The sequence below is a fragment of the Hemicordylus capensis genome, chromosome 16, assembly GCF_027244095.1.
Source record: "Hemicordylus capensis ecotype Gifberg chromosome 16, rHemCap1.1.pri, whole genome shotgun sequence".
Classification (NCBI taxonomy): domain Eukaryota; kingdom Metazoa; phylum Chordata; class Lepidosauria; order Squamata; family Cordylidae; genus Hemicordylus; species Hemicordylus capensis.
In genome coordinates this window covers 3,928,641-3,947,156 of record NC_069672.1, presented here as the reverse complement: position 1 = coordinate 3,947,156, position 18,516 = coordinate 3,928,641, and the positions used below count along the sequence as shown (strand labels likewise).

The 18,516-nt window shown below is 45.7% G+C and overlaps 2 protein-coding genes across 2 annotated transcripts; both read left to right on the top strand.

Annotated features, from left to right (window-relative positions):
- The first annotated feature begins 704 nt into the window (after nt 1–704).
- Nucleotides 705–7,434, top strand: LOC128338611 (phospholipase A2 homolog EPL_00195-like). Its single transcript, XM_053281333.1, has 4 exons — nt 705–828; nt 3,600–3,747; nt 4,682–4,773; nt 7,265–7,434. Exons 1-4 carry the CDS (start codon nt 789–791, stop codon nt 7,432–7,434), a joined length of 450 nt encoding a protein of 149 aa, XP_053137308.1. The 5' UTR covers nt 705–788.
- Nucleotides 7,435–12,059: 4,625 nt separating this feature from the next.
- Nucleotides 12,060–15,847, top strand: LOC128338610 (group IIE secretory phospholipase A2-like). The gene is made up of 3 exons (XM_053281332.1): nt 12,060–12,307; nt 13,811–13,917; nt 15,705–15,847. The coding sequence occupies exons 1-3, from the start codon at nt 12,081–12,083 to the stop codon at nt 15,845–15,847; spliced, it is 477 nt and encodes a 158-aa protein (XP_053137307.1). The 5' UTR covers nt 12,060–12,080.
- Nucleotides 15,848–18,516: the final 2,669 nt, after the last annotated feature.

The window sequence follows — 18,516 nt, the reverse complement described above, 5'->3', positions numbered from 1 at the left end:
CGCGTTGCTAAGCAGGGTGTGCCCTGGCTTGCATTTGAACGGGAGACTCCTTGTGTGAGCACTGGAAGAGATTCTCCTCAGGGGATGGAGCCATAGCTCCGGGGAAGAGCATCTGTATGCTTGCATGCAGAAGGTTCTATAAGTTCCCTCCCTGGCAGCATCTCCAAGACAGGGCTGAGAGAGATTCCTGCCTGCAGCCTTGGAGAAGCCGCTGCCAGTCTGTGAAGACAATCCTGACCTAGATGGACCAAGGGTCTGACTCGGTATATGGCAGCATATCCAGAGGCGATGAGAGCTAAAGGGCTTTAAAAGCCCCGTGTGAAAAATGCCCGAGATGCTGGAATGCAAAATTGATGGACTTCATCCTGGTTGCTAGGCAACTTCCTCCAGGAGCTTTGCCATCTGCAAATGCTCACCTTTGCTTTCTAGGTGAGAATAATCTTCTCCTACCTAATGGCACAGTGCAGAAGTAATTTGCCTAGGGAGCAAGAGGTTGCTTGTTCAAATCCCCTCTGATATGGGAAACACCTATATTGGGCAGCAGCGATATAGGAAGATGCTGAAAGGCATCATCTCATACTGCGCGGGAGGAGGCAATGGTCAACCCCTCCTGTATTCTACCAAAGACAACCACAGGCGACCAGCCAGGAGTCAACACCGACTCGAGGGCACAACTTTACCTTTACCTTTATTGTTGTTCCTATAGGGTGAATATTTCCAGCTCAGTTTTCAAACTAGAAGTGTCCCAGTCTTGAACTGGGCGATTGTGGTCTTTTGAGGTGTTTAAGATGAAGCACTTCCTCGCCATGGTTATGCTGTTCACCTCCTGTAAGTACAACAACAACATCTTTGGGTTTTTCATGGGGTGGATTTGGAATTCCATTACGCAGTCACAAGGAAGCTGTCGGATACCGAGTCAGACCAATTTAGCACAGTATTGTCTACACGGATTGGTTTCAGGCAGGCGTCTTCACCAACCCTCCCTGAATTTGGAACTTGCAAATACTTTACAGCAGACAATGCTCAATATAGTTGTCCATCCAAATGAAAACCAGGGCAGACCCTACTTAGCAAATAGGACAATTCATGCTCACGCTCTCCTCCCCACAAACATCACGACATTAAACTTGTGGTTGACAGGTTTAATGTGGCAAAAGACAAGAGACAGCCCTTGTATTTTATAATAAGTAACGGCAACAGTGACAAATATTTCTATATTGCTTTTCAACACAAGTTCCCAAAGTGATTTACATACATAGAAACAAATAAAGATGGCTCCCTGTCCCCAAAGGGCTCACCATCTACAAATGAGACATAAGCTAGACACCCGCGACAGCCACTGGAGAGATGCTGTGCTGGGGATGGATAGGGCCAGTTGCTCTCCCCGCTGCTCAAGAAAGAGAATCACCACTTTGAAAAGGGGCTGCTTTGCTCAGTTAGCTGGGGACCCCCTATTCAACTGGGTTATGTGGTACTCAGTAAGGAAGGGGTTAATTGTTAATTCTGGTGGCATTTTCAGAGTGAAAATGGCACAGAAGAAAAGTGTTATCCATTAACGCTTTTCTCCTGTGCCGTTTTCACTCTGAAAATGCCACCAGAATTAGTTATTTGCCCCAAAGGAAGAATTAGCTGTAAATAGTCACTTCAAAGGTGCGGTTTTTGTAGTGGAGATACTGCATGGGGGGATTTTGACCCTTTCCTTTCATAAATCACATTTCTGGGTCAGATTTGGGGTCCCCCATGGCTACGTTCTGAACATAGAAGGGCCATTTCTGGTCCAGTTCTGCTTCAAGCCGGTCTTGTAATAAGGTCACGTGTATTTTGGCCCTGAGTCCTTGCCTGCTATAGACCAGAAGTTCTCAAAACAATGGTCGATGGCTTGCCCATTGTGACCGTGGATGATGGGAGTTGTAGTCCAACATCTGGAAACCCAGGTTTGAGGTCTCCTGCTAGAGTGTCCTATAAAGTGTCTTAAAACTGTTTTTAAACTGTAAATGTTTGGCCTGGTTTTCCAGGGTTTTAAAACTGCTTTAAATGTTTTAATTGTGAATTAGTTTTATCTTGGTTTTATAGTTTTTGATTTTAACTGTTCCTTGATTTTAATTGTTTTTGTTTTAATGTAAACTGCTCTGAGCCATTTTTGGAAGGGCGGTCTGGAAATCAAGTAAATGATAGATAGATAGATAGATAGATAGATAGATAGATAGATAGATAGATAGATATTCAAGGAACCCCAACTGTGTACCAAAAATACCCCAGTGATGTGGCCAGAATAAATCAGCCCCACACAGCTTGTGACCCACCAAGTCAAATTTAGCCCCAATCCTCTCTCTGTGGAGAAAGATTGCTTTGTATCCCTGTCTCATCGTACTAGAACTGAGTCATCACCCAGTGAAACTGACTGGCAGGAGATTCGTAGCAGGCAAGGTGTGTGTGTGTGTTTGAATCTTCATATGACATTGAATTATTCTGTGGAACTCACCGCCCCATGATTCAGTGAAGCCCTCACTGAATCTTGGGGCAGTGGTTGTGAGCCCCTTTTGGACAGGGAATCGATTACCTAGTACTCTAACCACTAAACCACCTGCAGCCTTAGATAACCACTGCCAGGCAGACCACACAGGTTGAGATGGACTCGTGGTCTGATTTGGTATAAGGGAGCATCACGTGTTCCCCGCTGATGAGGGGGCCCCCACTGCGATTTCTCAGCCTGGTTCACACAATTGTTCAAATCTCGGTTTCATGTGGGTTGCTAACAAGATTGTGTGATTGTGTGAACCCAAGCCAAGGTGGTTTATGGCCTGGGAGGAATCTGAGGTTCCTCCCTTGGTCTTGGCGTGGGATCACACAACCACGCTAATGTTGGTAACCCACATGAAACTGAGATTTAAATGTTTGGTTTAAAACACACCCTTGAAAATAAGCAATAAGCAAACAAACTCTTGAAAAATATATGGATAGATAGATAGATAGATGATAGATAGATAGATAGATAGATAGATAGATAGATAGATAGATGTTGATAACCCACATTTAGGGGTGTGCATGGAACCGGCCAGGCTGGTTCCAAGTCCAGTTTGACTCCTGGTTTGCAAAATGGTTCACAGACGGGTTCAGGGGTCTGCTCATAAATCCAGTGAAGATGCCTCTTTACAAGTAAAGGGGCAGTGGGGCTTCCTAGACCTAGAGGGTGTGGGAGGAGAATCAGGGCTACTTACATTCATCCGTGGTGGCGGCAGGGGTGGTGGCAGTTCTCCCCACCACAGACCCCTGCCAGCCTCCTCCAGAGTAGCCCGGACTAGCTACAACCCGGTTCGAGCCTTCTCCAGCCCAGTTCAGGCCTCCACACACTCACAGAGGCCTTTTGGGTGGCCAGTCTAGTTCAAATCTAGACCACTGGAACCGCCCCGGTTCAAGTCAAACTGGGGTTTGAACCAGACCAGTTCGCACACCCCTACCCACATTAAACCTACATTCAAATGGTTGTGTGAACGGGGCACTCTCCTTGTCCCCAGCCTGCCTCCACCTTTAAACATCGGCAGCAAGAATCCAACTGAGCTTTCGTTTTACAGCCCAGGATCCCTCCCTCTGTTTTCTAGGCACTCTTTCTGCTCACGGGGCCGAAGAAGACCGTGAAAGAATGATTGCCGATCTGGTGAAAGTCAACGACAGCCTGTTTCGCTCCTACGGCTGCCACTGTGGCATCAAGGAGATTGGGAGTTTCGAGCCCAAAGATTACATAGACGTGTATGTGGTCCATGGCTGCTTCACGGTGGGGGGACGGGGTTGGTCCTTGCCGAGTGATGGTTTCAGCATTATAGATCCACTTGCCCTTAAGAATAATTGTATTGATAAGACAGAGTAAGAATATATTAGACTAGGAGGTGAGTCCCATTGTTGATCGGGCAAAATCATTTTGTGTAGATCACACTGATAGGAACGTTCAAGTGATAAAATATATGTAATCGGTGTTATTAATCTGCTTGCAAAGGGAAACCAGTTTTAAAATTTGTAGGATTTCAGCTTCAACTATTGACTCGTTTTGTTGAATAATTGCCATATATGGAAAATTCGAATCGTCGTAAATTTCCATCTGAGAAAGATCTTCTACTTCTCTTGGACATGATGTGGTTTTAGAATCATTGATCTGATTATTGAGCGTTAAAAATCTGTTGAGAACAATAATGGTTAAGATGTGATGTTTATATTAGGAAGGTCTTCTAAAAAATGCCATAAAATATATATTGAAACCTTTCCCTCGGTATATGAACACTAGAATGTTCACAGAAATAAAGGAGAAAAAGAAAGAAAAAGCAACAATATTGATGGCATTGTCAGATAATCTAACAACTAACTTAAAATAAGTAAGAAAACAGTAAAGTAATACTATATGAAATAGATAATTTGATTACTACTATGGCTGTCTCAATATTAGACTAAATTTAAATATCTCTTAAGATCTATCAGAGTCTAAAACCTGTATAGGAAGAGCCAGCAGAGTTAGATTTATTCTTTTCCCATCCAGAAGATAATACCAAAAGTTTTCCCCTCAGCATACATCTTTACCTTCAGCTCCAGTTGTTGTTTTTAAAGCTCCCATTTTTAAAAGCTCCCTGTACATGCTGATACTTGGTAGAAGAGATCTGTTGTGAGGACCATCTTCTTTTCCTCTCTTCTTCAGATGCTGCCAAATTCTTAACTGCTGCTACGAGGATTTAAAACCTACGGGATGCTATGCTGAAACAAGGTACAAATACACCTACGACGGAGAAGGTATTGAATGCTGTGAGTTCTCTTCTTCTTCAACATCGCGATGAAGACAGGTGTGACTTTCTTATCAGTGGTGGAAGTGGCTTGAACATACATTCAGTGCCTAAAATATGTGTAAGTAAAGTGTGCCGTCGAGTCGATTTCGACTCCTGGCGCCCACAGAGCCCTGTGGTTGTCTTTGGTAGAATACAGGAGGGGTTGACCATTGCCTCCTCCCGCGCAGTATGAGATGATGCCTTTCAGCTGCTGCGATATAGTACCAGCAGGGATTCAAACCAGCAACCTTCTGCTTGTTAGTCAAGCATTTCCCTGCTGCGCCATTTAAAATATGTGTACATTATTCCATTTTGAAACAGGCTCTTTGGCGGGGGGCAGCTCTGCCTCATTCTAACATGTCAAGGGGAGAGATGGCCATGGTGGGTGCCTATTGGCTAGGACCTGTGTCATCACCCACAAGAATATTCCCTCCACAATCCCCAACACACTCACTGTTTGTGAATTATTTTAGTAAGGTGAAAGACGTTCATAGCTATTTTGAAAAAGGAAAATGAAGAGGCAGGTGGCCCACCTGAAATAGGTGGGGTGTGACGGAAAGCTGGTTCAGGCTTTGCTTACAACATGTTTATGTGTATCAGGCCAATTGCAAAGTCACTTTCCCCACTGGAAAAGGACAGGACATCCTGTCTTCATCCTGACTTCTTTGCATAAATTCTGTAAATATTAATGCCAACATTGGAAGAGCACAATATACTGGCTCACACACCATTTTTGTAACAATCTCTGTTTTACACGGTGTCCTTGGATGGCCGTGTCAATCTTTCGCAGTGAAGACTCAGTGGAGGGATTTATGGCGCACTGAGGTTGAACGAGGAGCTGTTCAATTGCAACAGTTAAGCACAGGGTCATTTTAACGGGCAACCAGCCACAAATGGTGCAGTTATAAAGGAACAGTTGTGCTGTTCAAGAAGTCAAGTCATGCAAATGTTTGTTTGTTTGTTTGTTTGTTTTTAAAAGTTGTATAAAATGAAGATGCAAAAATATTATGGGACTGCTGACTACTGACAAACATCTGCCACGCAATACACCAGACATCACTGTAGCTGAGAAGAAAGAAAAACAAGTCAAAATAATCGACATAGCAATACCAGGGGATAGCAGAATAGAAGGGAAAAAAATAGAAAAAAATCACCAAATACAAAGATCTACCAATTGAAATTGAAAGGCTGTGGCAGAAGAAGACCCAAATAATCCCAGTGGTCATTGGAGCCCTGGGTGCAGTCCCAAAAGACCTTGAAGAGCACCTCAACACCAGAGGGGCCACAGAAACAACAAACCAGTCAATAACACCTGTCTGACTGTGTGTGTAAATAAATAAGGCAAAAAAGGTGAGCCATAAGAAGGGCCTTAAAACAGCCAGGGAGGGGGCTGAACAAATCGCGGGGTGGGGGGGAGTGTTCCAAAGAAGAGGGGCAGCCACAGAGAAGGCCCTCCTACGGGCCTTTATGTTAGATGATGTACTGTATTTACCTGAAACCAAGACTAGGTTTTCCCCCCCAAGTACTTTGAGGAGAGAACTTGGAGGGTGGTCTCTAAATTCAGTGCCATCTTCCTTTTGGCTAAATACAGGTATGACCTGTGTTTGACCTGTATTTTTAAAAGGTATAACTTGTTTTAACCTGCATTTTAAAAATATCTTTATTCGGTACTAAAAGATATGTTTGTTTTGTTTGTTTTTAATTAATTCAGGGTCATTTTCTATTTGGGTAAAGAGCCCTGCTAACTGCATGGGCAACTAAATGTATGAGGACAGTAAGATATTCCCCTCAAGGGATGGGGCCACTCTGGAAAGAGCATCTGCTTGCTTGCATTAAGAAGGTTCAGAGTTACCTCCCTGGCACCTCGAAAGGGCTGAGAGAGACTCCTGCCTGCAACCTCGGAGAAGCCGCTGCCAGTCTGTGAAGACAATACTGAGCTAGATAGACCTATGATCTGACTCAGTATACGGCAGCTTCCTATGTTCCTATGAAAACAAGGAAAACAATCCAATGGATCCTAGAACAAATCAATCCAGAATTTTCACTCGAGGCACAAATGGCCAGGCTCAAACTATCATACTTTGGACACATTATACGAAGAAGACCCAGCTCCCTTGAGAAGTCCATAATGCTGGGGGAAATTGAAGGAAAGAGAAGAAGAGGATGACCAGCAGCAAGGTGGATGGACTCGACTATGACAGCAATGATGAATGCACGACTGAGAGACCTTAAAGGCCAAGCTGAAGACAGATCATCCTGGAGAGAATCTATGTGGTCGCTCAGAGTCGACACCAACTTGATGGCACTTAATCAATCAATCAATCACTTTAGTAGTAGTACATCATCTACATATCGTAGTGTTTGGTTCCTTTGAACGCTGTGATAAATGGTTTATTTCTGTTTTAGCCTGAATTAACACCGCCCTTTCTTTTGCCCGGTCACTTTTTCTCTCTCAACAGACATGGCAAACAAAGCCTCATGGTGTGAAGTAAAGGTGTGTACGTGTGATCGGTTGTATTCCATCTGCCTGCTGGATTCTCACGGGTTATTCAACAAGGATTTCATTCCCTCAGGTGAAAGGGACTGCATGGAAATAGACCTGCCTGGTTGCTCCCTAGCAAAGAAGTAGGCGTCTTGCTTGCCTGAACTGCTCCGTCTGCTCTGCCCAGGGTGGCGCCCAAGTGGAAGCGACTGGATCATGCTCTCAAATGCTACAAATAACCTCATTCTTAGAAATCCCTTTTGCAATAATCAGGCACGCTGAATTGAAGCCCTAGTCCAGGGAGAAGCATAGCGAAAATAAATAAATGCTGGGTTGTTGTTCTTTAATTAACTACAATTCAGTAATCCAAAAACCTTCAGTTTAAGATTAGAGATAGGACGCTTTACATTTTCACTCGTGCTCTAAAAAGAATGGAAATTGCAAGGTAAGATGCCCCTCTTAACGCCGACCCCATATAAGCTGTAAACATCATGACATCATCACAGACTATATGTTTGAAGTGTCCCTATGTATCCCTATTACTGTACCAAATTTGGTCCAAACCGGTTCCCACTTGCACCTCAAACATTCAGGCATCCACCATCTTACAGAGACGTACGTTTGGGGTGGTATAAAATTATGTTAAATAAATAAATAAATCTTGAATCGGGGTGGATGACGTCATTACAAACTAAGCCCTTGAGCTGTCCCTACACCTGTACCCAATTTGGTTCAAATCAGTTAGGCAGTTCACAAGTTAGTCCAATTGCGCCTCAAACATTCACGCGTCCACCATCTTGGATCAGGGTGGGTTAAATCATCACCGATTATGCCATTGAGGTGTCCCTGTGTGCCACTCACTACAGCTGTACCAAATTTGGTTCAAACAGGCTAGGCGCCTCAAACATTCATGTGCCCGCCATCTTGAATCGGGATGGATGACATCATCACGAACAACACTGGTGAGGTGTCCCTAAAACCGCACCTGGTTTGGTTTATATTGATCCAGGCATTGTGAAGTTGATCGGGCAGGGGACACACACACACACACACACACACACACACACACACACACACACACACACAGAGAGAGACACGTGGACACAAGGATGTAGCTAAAATTGAGTGGATGGGTTCAAAGAACCTGGAGCCCCCAACTCCTGAGGACCCCCAGCTCCACCCCTCCCTAATTTCTTTTTCTTTTTTTAATTATTTATTGGAAAGATAAGAAGAAATAACATGATTGCATTGACATCTGAACTTCCAACTGTTACATTAATTATATAATATATGACAATCCAAGATTCCCCTTCCACCCATTGGCAACCTTCGCCCTCACAAACAGATATTGCAGAAGAAAAAATAGAATATGAATAATACAATACTAAGAAAAACCAAACCCTGTGCCATATTGCAATTTATGAAAGGTCCCCACGTCAACGCAAATGTTTCATCTGAATTATTCCGCAAGCAAGCAGTAACCTTAGCTGCCGAGGCATATTCCCATAGCTTTAATAGCCTCCCAAGTTGGGGTTGCTTGTGAACGCCAGTTGAAAGAATCCTAGCGGCAGTAATCATATAGAAGGACAACTTTGTGTATTTAGAAGGTACAGTGGTCCCTCGACTTACAAACTACTCGACATAAGTATTTTTCAAGTTACAAACGGCAGTTTTAGATCCGGTTTTAGATGCGGTTTTTTCGACTTACAAATTTTTAGATGGGGTTTCCTCGACTTACGAATTTTACATGCGGTTTTCTTGACTTGCCTGCCTGTTTACTGCCTGTTTATTCTTGAAAAGAAATGTTCCTGTGCAGTTTGCAAGCCTTACTGGGGGTCTGGGTCTTTTTTCTAGGCTCCGGAACGCATTAATCCGTTCCCAATGCATTCCTATGGGAAACCGCTTTTCGACTTACAAACTTTTCGACTTACAAATGTGCATTCGGAACGGATTAATTTCGTAAGTAGAGGGACCACTGTATACCGGGTTTGGTCATGTTTAGCAAAAAAAAAAAAAAGCTCCAGTGAATAGGGAAATTTTATATTTAGAATTTCTTGCAGAATTCTTGCAGAATTTCTTCATGGATCCCACCCACCCACCCACCCAAATTGCTGTGCCTTGCCCTCTCCCTAATTTCTTCATTATCTCCCTCCAAGGGGCCACTGGAGAGAGGGGTGAACACGGGCCCCCTCTCCCCTAGCTATGCCCCTGCATGGATGGACGGATGGACACACACCCCCAAATGCCGGGTGATCTCATAAGCCGTCTGAAAAGTAGGCGAAACGAATCTTATAGTGGACACCGATGCCCCACCACGTTAATCTTCTCCGCCAGCCCTAAGGCTATTCCTGGCTACACCCTAAAACGTCACAGAGTTTGTGGTGGTGAGAACTCTCAATATTTGGACAGCCTTTCCTAATACCATGGATTAAAGAAGCAACAGGACAATAGGCCACGCAGGTTTCTCAGGCACAGGAGTGGCGTGGCGTCGAGAAGCTCGGCTGAGCGCTGCTTACGGTTCTCCGGCGTGCCTGAACTTTTCTGTCCTCTGACGGAGCCTACTTCCACCTTCCAACGGGACAACGATGAAGCATTCCCCGGGAGCCGTTCTGCTTCTCTTTTGTGGTAGGTGTGCACCTCAAAAGCTCTGGGAGGGGTGTAGCGGAAAGGGTGGGTGTCTTCCATTTTGGAAGGGGAGAGCAACTGCCCCGATTCAGCCCAGCGAAAGCATCCCTTCGGCGACCTTTTGTGACTCTTGTGCTGCTTCCTAGATGGTGAGCCGCTTTGGGGCAGGCGGTCAGTGACCCCTGCTATCTAGGCAAAGAGGCACCTTTCCAAGAGGGAAATATCTCTTTTGTTTAGCAAAAGGAGAACAACTGTCCCTAAAAGTGAAGGTAAAGTGTACCGTCGAGTCGGAGTCGACTCGTGGCGACCACAGAGCCCTGTGGTTGTCTTTGGTAGAATCCAGGAGGGGTTTACCATTGCCTCCTCCCTCACAGCATGAGATGATGCCTTTCAGCATCTTCCTACATCGCTGCTGCCCAATATAGGTGTTTCTCATAGTCTGGGGAAAAGACCAGTGGGGATTCGAACCGGACTCAAAATAGCATCCCTCTAGAGGAGCTTTTTCAGAAAGCAGGCTTTATCATGGGTTTGCCGTGAGGCTTTACTGTGAGTTTGGGGCATAACGGATATTCCGAGGCAAAAAGGTGTTGTTGTTTTTTAACCCCGGTCATAAATCAGGCTGGGTTACAATATGGAGGGGGAAACCGGAATTGTGTGTGCTCACTAAAATATGGCACTGCTGAATTCAGGGTAAATCTGGCTGATATGTGAATACCCACCCACCCACCCACCCACCCAAAGTAACATTGCAGTAAAGTTGCCACATGAAAAAGCTCATCGCTGTTACTGGTGTCTCCTGGTGTTTCTTTATGAATTGTGAGCCCCTTGGAGGCAAGGAAACATCATCTTTCTCCTTCTGGGTAAATAGGAACACAGGAAGCTGCCATCTACCAAGTCAGACCCTTCGTCCATCTAGCTCAGTCTTGTCAACACAGACTGGCAGCGGCTTCTCCAAGGTTGCAGGCAGGAGTCTCTCCCAGCCCTGTCTTGGAGATGCTGCCAGGGAGGGAACTTGGAAGGAAGATTCCGCTTGCAAACAAGCAGGTGCTCTTCCCAAAGCGGCTTCATCCCCTTAAGGGGAATATCTTACAGTACTCACATGTAGTCTCCCATTCAAAAGCAAACCAGGGCAGACCCTGCTTATCAGTGAGGACAAGTCATACTTGCTAGCACAAGACCAGCATGAATTGTCCCCTTTGCTAAGCAGGGTCCACTTTGGTTTGCATTTGAATGGGAGATGACATGTGTGAACAGCTCCGAAAGGTCTTCTCCTGAGGGGATGGGGCAGTTCTGGGAAGTGCACCTGCATGCATGCTTGCAGAAGGTTCCAAGTTCCCTCCCTGGCAGCGTCTCCAGATAGGGCTGAGAGAGATTCCTGCCTGCAACCTTGGAGAAGCCGCTGCCAGTCTGTGTAGACAATACTGAGCCAGATGGATCAAGGGCCAGACTCAGTATATGGCAGCTCCCTATGTTCCTTTCATGAGGTGAGGTAAGACAGCCATCTTGGGCGGCCAATTAATTGGGACACCCCCTGCTGAGGCATCGGAGCAGCTCTTTGGGACGGATCCGACCTTCGCAAGGAGCTCCTCTCCTCCCATGCTTTGCAGAGTTTGCAAGGAGCACAAGGAGAGGAGAGGAAACTGCTGGGAGATCTGGTCTTGTGGTAGCAAGCATGAATTTCCCCCTTTGCGAAGCAGGGTCCTCCCTGGTTCGCATTTGAATGGGAGACTACATGTGAGAAGCTGCTGCCTGTCCATGTCGACAATACTGACCTAGACGGACCAATGGTCTGACTCAGTATTTGGCAGCATCCTATATTCCTGGGAACTTGCCCTCCTCCCTGCCCCCCCCCACTTTCAAGGGTCAGTTCTGAAGGGGGGCTGGCCCCCACAGGTGCTGTGCCTCAGGTGCCAGAATACCTCAGACTACCCCTGACCACTCACTGGATAGCAGGAGAGGCCCCAGGAACTAGGGATGTGCATAAATCGATTTTTTAAAAAATTCAATTTGTGCCCCTAACAAATCACCCCTGATTTGTTTTGTATCCAAATCTACCCCCTCCAAATTACCCCAGATTCATTTTGTATTTGCTTTGATTCTATTCGGACCGATTCGGACCACTTAACAAGGTCCTAGGGGCATCAAATTTGGGCGGTGGGTAGGTCCCCATGGGTGCCACCGAGGAGCTCAGCAGCTCCACGGCCCCCGTTTTGCCATTCCTGACATCTCCCACCATCTTCCCTCTTGCAGCCGTTTCATCGGCAAGCGGCAACCTGATCCAGTTTGCCGACGTGATCCGGCAGCTCACCGGCAAGTTCCCGTCTCTGATCTTCAACGGCTACGGATGCTATTGTGGACTGGGCGGATCGGGGCAGCCCTTGGATGAGACAGACTGGTAAGCAGGGCCAGAGGAGGGGGACGGAGACCCTCAAAGAGAAACCCGTGTGGCCCCTACGGAGAACTCTCACTGGCCTTACAATCTCCTCCAACTGGTGGGAATGATGAGCTTAGGAAAAAGGGTGGCAGGCAGGTCCATTTGGGTGAAGGGTGCAGATCTCACATTTTCAGAATTGGGGGCTTTCCTTCCTCCAAGTCAGCACTGGTAGCAGCAGGTGCAGTCACTTCATGCGGCAAGGCGAGGCAGTCCCCTGCTCTCTAAGCAAAGAGGCACCTTTAAAAGTGGGGATTCTCTTGTGTTTAGCGGCAGGGGGAGCAACTGGCCCTATCCATCCCCAGCACAGCATCCCTCCAGTGGCTGTTCTGTTTAGTGGCGTTCTTACCTCTGGACTTCGGGGGTTCCTCTTCCGTCTGTCCTGGTTGGTGTGGATGCTGTTGGCCCGCCTTGCACCAGTCGGCTGAGTGTGATTATGGCCTGTGCTGGGTGCTTTAGAGACAGAGCAGGGAGTGGGGAAAGAAATATGTGGGATATGTTAGGTTGTGTGTTGAAATGTTTCTGCGACCCGTGTTTAAAAAAATATTGTGTTTGTCATGGGGTGTGTGTGTGTGTGTAGGGGGGATGATGCTATGATGTCTAACTTGCAGTAAGGGAGGGGCCTCCAGCGGAAGGCGGGGCTCCAAAGGCCTTTCGGTCCAGGCTCCAAAATTACATAAGTGCACCTTTGGTTCTATTTATTTTTAGATTGTGAGCCCTTTGGGGACAGGCTTGATTTCTTTCTTTTCTTTCGTTCCTTCCTTCCTTCTTTCTCTGTCTCTCCCCCTCTCCTTTTCATTCCTCTACATCTTTCTTTCTTTTTCTTTCTTTCACTTCCTCTAAATCTTTCTTTCTTTCTTTTTATTTTCCTTCCTCTAAATCTTTCTTTCTTTCTCTTTCTTGCTTTTCCTTCCTTTAAATATTTTTCTTTCTTTTTATTTTCCTTCCTCTGAATCTTTCTTTCCTTTTTCTTTCTTTTCTTTCCTCCAAATCTTTCTTTCTGGCTTTCTTTTCCTTCCTCTAAATCTTTCTTTCTTTCTTTCTTTCTTTCCTCCTTCTCTCTCTCTCTCCCCCCTTCCTTCCTTCCTCAACGTAAACCTTTCTGGGGAACTTTTGTTCTGAAAAGCGATATATAAATATGCCTAACAGTAGTCATAGTTGCCTCAAGCAACTGGGTTTTGGGGCACCAGCAGGCAGAGGTGGACCTAGGTAATTTTGGAGCCTGAACCTAAAAGCCTCAGAGCTTCTGGCAGAAGCTGGCAATTGTACGGGCGCCCGATCCGGCCGCTCAGCAACAAGAAGAGGATCGTCTGCAGGGGGAGGTCAGCTTTCCGAGGCTGCTTCGTATCCTTCCCACGGATCGTGAGAAAGGGCTCCTGCTGTTGTTTGGAATGCAAGCAATAAAGACGAGTGGCTGCTTCTTTCTTCTTCCTCTCCGACACACAACCGACTGTGTCTCACTGCTAGGTGCTGCCACACCCATGACTGCTGTTACGACAAAGTGTCCCGACTTGGCTGTGACCCCAAAATGGAGATTTATTCCTACTCCTTCCAGGACGGCACCTTAATCTGCAGTACGTGAGGACATGAGTATACCCCCAAGGGGGGGCAGTGGGTATTTGGATGCCCCGAACACACGGCCAAGCAGACACACACAGTCGGGATCTGTCCCTCCAGCGCAGGGTTACGGAAGTATAGGCACAAGGCATCTAACTCAGTTCTGTGCAAGCAGGGGGACCATAGAATAATACATTAATGTATTATTAATCCGGATTAATGTATTATTAAATCTGGATTCTTAAATTATTCAATTAATTTATTAAATCTGGATCAATTTATTATTAATCAGACCATTTGAATTCATCTCAATTTGTGTTGTCACTTAAAAATAAGTTTATTTCCCTTGTGGTTGTGAAGATAAGCTTGAGGGGTGGACAACTTTATTATTTATTTATTAGATTTCTATACCGCCCATCCAAAAATGGCTCAGGGCAGTTTACACAGAGAAATAATAAATAAATAAGATGGCTCCCTGTCCCCAAAGGGCTCACAGTCTAAAAAGAAACATAAGGTAGACACCAGCAACAGTCACTGGAGGGATGCTGTGCTGGGGACGGAGAGGGCCAGTTGCTCTCCCCCTGCTAAATAAAGAGAATCGCCACATTAAAAGGTGCCCCTTTGCCTCTCCAGCTGTTGTTGAACTACAACTCCCATCATTTCTAGCCACAATGGGGGGTGATGGGGGATGCAGTTCATCAGCCACTAGAGACCCAAAGTTGCCTACCCCTGGTATATGGGATGGGTCTCTTGAAATCTCAGTAGCCCGATGACTCAGTGGGGTTTCCAGGGGTGGGGGGCAGAAATCTATTTACTGTATTTCAAAATCTGCAGAGGATTTTGATTTGTGCCAAGATATGAATGTATCGTTTGTAAAATTATGTTTCTCTTTGGCACGGTGCCATGGCATTTCAAAACGGATCCAATATCTGGCCATGGATCTAGCCAGAGAGCCAGTGTGGTGTAGTGGCTAGAGTGCTGGACTAGGACCGGGGAGACCCGAGTTCAAATCCCCATTCAGCTATGAAACTATCTGGGTGACTCTGGGCCAGTCACTTCTCTCTCAGCCTAACCTACTTCACAGGGTTGTTGTGAGGAGAAACTCGAGTATGCAGTACACCGCTCTGGGCTCCATGGAGGAAGAGCTGGATATAAATGTAAAAACAAACAAACAAACAAACAAAGTGGGGGCAATAATACACAGAAGTGACTAACCTTGCTGAGCTTGCAGCCAGGAGTGGTGTCAGAGGTGGGATCACTGACACCTAGTATCGGGTTCGCCAACTGATACCCTGAGCCCAGAACCTGCTCCTGGATACAAAGTGTGGAAGGACCCAATGCAGATGGACATGGGTGAGGGGGAGATCTGGCCTTGCAAGCATCGATTGTCCCTTTTGCTAAGCAGGGTCTTCCCTGGTTTGCATTTGAATGGGAAACTACATGTAAGCACTGCAAGACATTCCCCTTAGAGGATGGGGCCACTCTGAAAAGAGCATCTGGTTCCAAGTTCCCCCTACCACGCCCCCTGGGAGAGACTCCTGCCTGCAACCTTGGGGAAGCCGCTGCCAGGCTGTGTAGGCAGTACTGAGCTAGCTGGACCGATGGTCTGACTCAGTATATGGCAGCTTCTTAGGTTCCTATGTAACATATGCGAGGGAAAGAGGATCTGTTTATGCTCGAATCACTTCTCTTCACATGCTTAATGGTGTTACCCCTGCAAGACCAGGTGCACATCTGATGGCTAACACACACTCTTGTCAAGCCATGTGTGAATCCATTCTGATTCTTGGCTCTTGTTTTCCAGGCGGGCAAACCATGTGCCAGAAGATGATCTGCGAGTGTGATAAAGCTGCTGGCCTGTGTTTCCATAGTGCTGCTGGCACCTATCGCCTCAAATATGCCTACTTCCCAAACCTTCTATGCAGGAGGGGAAACCCTCCTTGCTAGGATCTCAGGCTCCATCTAAAGCTGCATTACTTCCTCCTTCCTGAAGGGGGTGCTGTTAATCCCCCCCTCCATCACTTATCTCTTCTACTCCTGCTTGAAGTTTGTTTCGTTCCCATGGAGTGGCAGCAGGGAGGGTGGCGTGCTTCTAAGTACGACTCCTAAACTTCACTGAAAAATAGGTTTCCCAGGCACAGAAATACTCCATTTTAAAATGGAAGTTCTTACCAGTTTCATACTGGACATCCAGATGATGTTCTGTGACATCATGCAATTTCACAGCGCCATCTGCTGGCCATTTGCTGCCACTCTGTGAAGAGAACCTCGCTTCTCATCACCAGATTGTCAGCAAATGGCCAGCAGATGGTGCTGCAAAGTTGTCCAATGGCCAATGACATCCATCTGGACCACAAGGAGAAAGGTGGCAAGAACTTCCATTTTAAAAGGGAGTATTTCTCCCTCTGGACGCATCCACCAATTCTGCTAAAGTGGAAAATAATATTTTAGATAACAATCAGAATCTGCCTTATACTCACTCAGATTATTGGTCCGTCTAGCTCAGTATTGTCCTACACCGACTGGCAGCAGCAGCTTTCCAGAACTTCAAACAGGGGTCTTTCCCAACCTACCTGGAAATGCTGCTGGTGATTGAACCTGGCCCCACCCCTGAAACAAGACATAGGAAGCTGCCTTTTGCTGAGTCAGACCATGGTCCACCTAGCTCAGTACTGTCTTGCACTGACTGGCAGCAGCAGCGCTCCTGTATTTTTTTACCAGTCCTACCAGGAGATGCTGCTGGGTGAGGGATGTGCAAATTCATTTGAATTTGAATCGATTCGACTTGAATCTGAGTGGTTCAAGTGATTTGAATTCAAATCAAATCACCCCTTAAAAGGGCAATTTGGTTCGAATTTGAGAGCCATTTGGCACCTTTTAGAAACTATTCAGCCCCCCTAACTGATTAAAGCAGCACCAGAACAGGGTCAAATCAATTAGAATTTGATTAGAATTCAAATCAAATTTCCAGACCAGATATGAATTTGATTCAAAGTCAAAACAAAATTTCAGAAATCAATTCGAATTCGATTCGAATTTGAAACGAAACAAAACATTCATTTTGTGGACATCTCTACTGCTGGGAATTGAACTTTGTTCATGCTAAAAGCAGAAGCACTACCACTGAGCTGCAGCCATTCTCGTGGAAGAATGTGCATTTAAAAGCTTGCATGTAAACATCAATGTAGTTAATTCTGATTCCCCTAAATTAGAAACAAATTTTCTGGATGACTGAAACCTCAAGTAAATATTAGCCACATGCAGCAAAGTGATGTGGTGGAACAGGACCACTTTAGATCATAGGTGGGATATTGTCATTTTTGAATGCTCCCTTCCATTAAAACAAAGCTCTCTCCATCAGCAGAAAACCAGTACAGCAAGATTTAAGCATTTATCTCTGCTGTGCTATCTTATTATTTGCAGAGAGTGGTACAGACATCCCTCACCAACCATGAGGGTTCTGTTCTGGCAAAACCCAGCAGTTGGCAAATCCGTGGTTGACAAGGCATTAAAGTCTATGGGAAACGGGGTATGGGAAACCGTGATCACAAAAACACTGAAATATAAAGGAGGAAATGCTAAAAACTGGCAAAAATACCCCCAAATCTCTTAATACCCCTACTAATTTGGCAAAGAGGCACCTTTTAATGTGGTGATTCTCTTTATTTAGCAGGGGGAGAGTAACTGGCCCTATCCACCCCCAGCACAGGACCTCCAGTGACCGCTGCTGGTGTCTATCTTAGGTTTCTTTTTAGAATGTGAGCCCTTTGGGGACAGGAGTCCATCTTATTTGTTTGTTATTTCTCTGTGTAAACCGCCCTGAGCCATTTTTGGAAGGGCGGTACAGAAATCAAATCAAATCAAATCACCAAGAATCTCCCAGAGGAATGAGCAGATTAAACCTCTGAAAATTGTTTGAACCTTCAAAAATCACTCCAGGGCACTTTAAATTGCAAGGCATGGGCAAGGGGAATGAGTAGATTGAACCTCTAACCCCCCCCCCAGTGATTTAAAAAACCCCAAATCACCAAAAACAACAACAAAAAACACCTTTGCCAACCACGGATACTTGGGTAGCGGTTGGCAAGGCCAGACACCATTTTCAATGACTCAAAACCACTGTTGGGGAAACTGCGGTTGACAAGGGATGGCTGTATTTTAAAAACAACAACTCAAAGAGGAATTCAAAAAGGATCATACTGTCCTCTCTGAAATGTCAAGACAAACCCTGAGAACTGGCAATCTGACAGTCCAGACCAAGATTATCACAAGACGTTTTTGTCCATGTGGCTTTAAACTTACCCAACGGCCTTTTTCTTTTTCCCCTCGGGGAAAAATACATTTTCTGTAGAACCAGAAGTGCTACTTCCCCTTTGGCACGGCTGGGGCATTCGCCTTTTTAAAAAGCACTCACTAAATCCTGCTTTAAGTTCACTCTTCTACTTTTGCCAAGTTAACCCCTGCTCACTGGGCAAAGAGGCACCTTTTTAACGTGGTGATTCTCTTTTATTTAGCAGGGGGAGAGCAACTGGCCCTATCCACCCCCAGCACAGCATCCCTCCAGTGACTGTTGCTGATGTCTATCTTATGTTTCTTTTTAGATTGTGAGCCCTTTG

Bases quoted from the DNA above. Each gene is read 5' to 3' on its own strand.
- LOC128338611 (XM_053281333.1), top strand. From the start codon at position 789: ATGAAGCACTTCCTCGCCATGGTTATGCTGTTCACCTCCT. The intron at 829-3,599 runs GTAAGTACAACA...TCTGTTTTCTAG, and splicing joins GGTTATGCTGTTCACCTCCT to GCACTCTTTCTGCTCACGGG. The intron at 4,774-7,264 runs GTATTGAATGCT...CTCTCTCAACAG, and splicing joins ATACACCTACGACGGAGAAG to ACATGGCAAACAAAGCCTCA.
- LOC128338610 (XM_053281332.1), top strand. From the start codon at position 12,081: ATGGGTGCCACCGAGGAGCTCAGCAGCTCCACGGCCCCCGTTTTGCCA. The intron at 12,308-13,810 runs GTAAGCAGGGCC...TCTCACTGCTAG, and splicing joins CCCTTGGATGAGACAGACTG to GTGCTGCCACACCCATGACT. The intron at 13,918-15,704 runs GTACGTGAGGAC...CTTGTTTTCCAG, and splicing joins GGACGGCACCTTAATCTGCA to GCGGGCAAACCATGTGCCAG.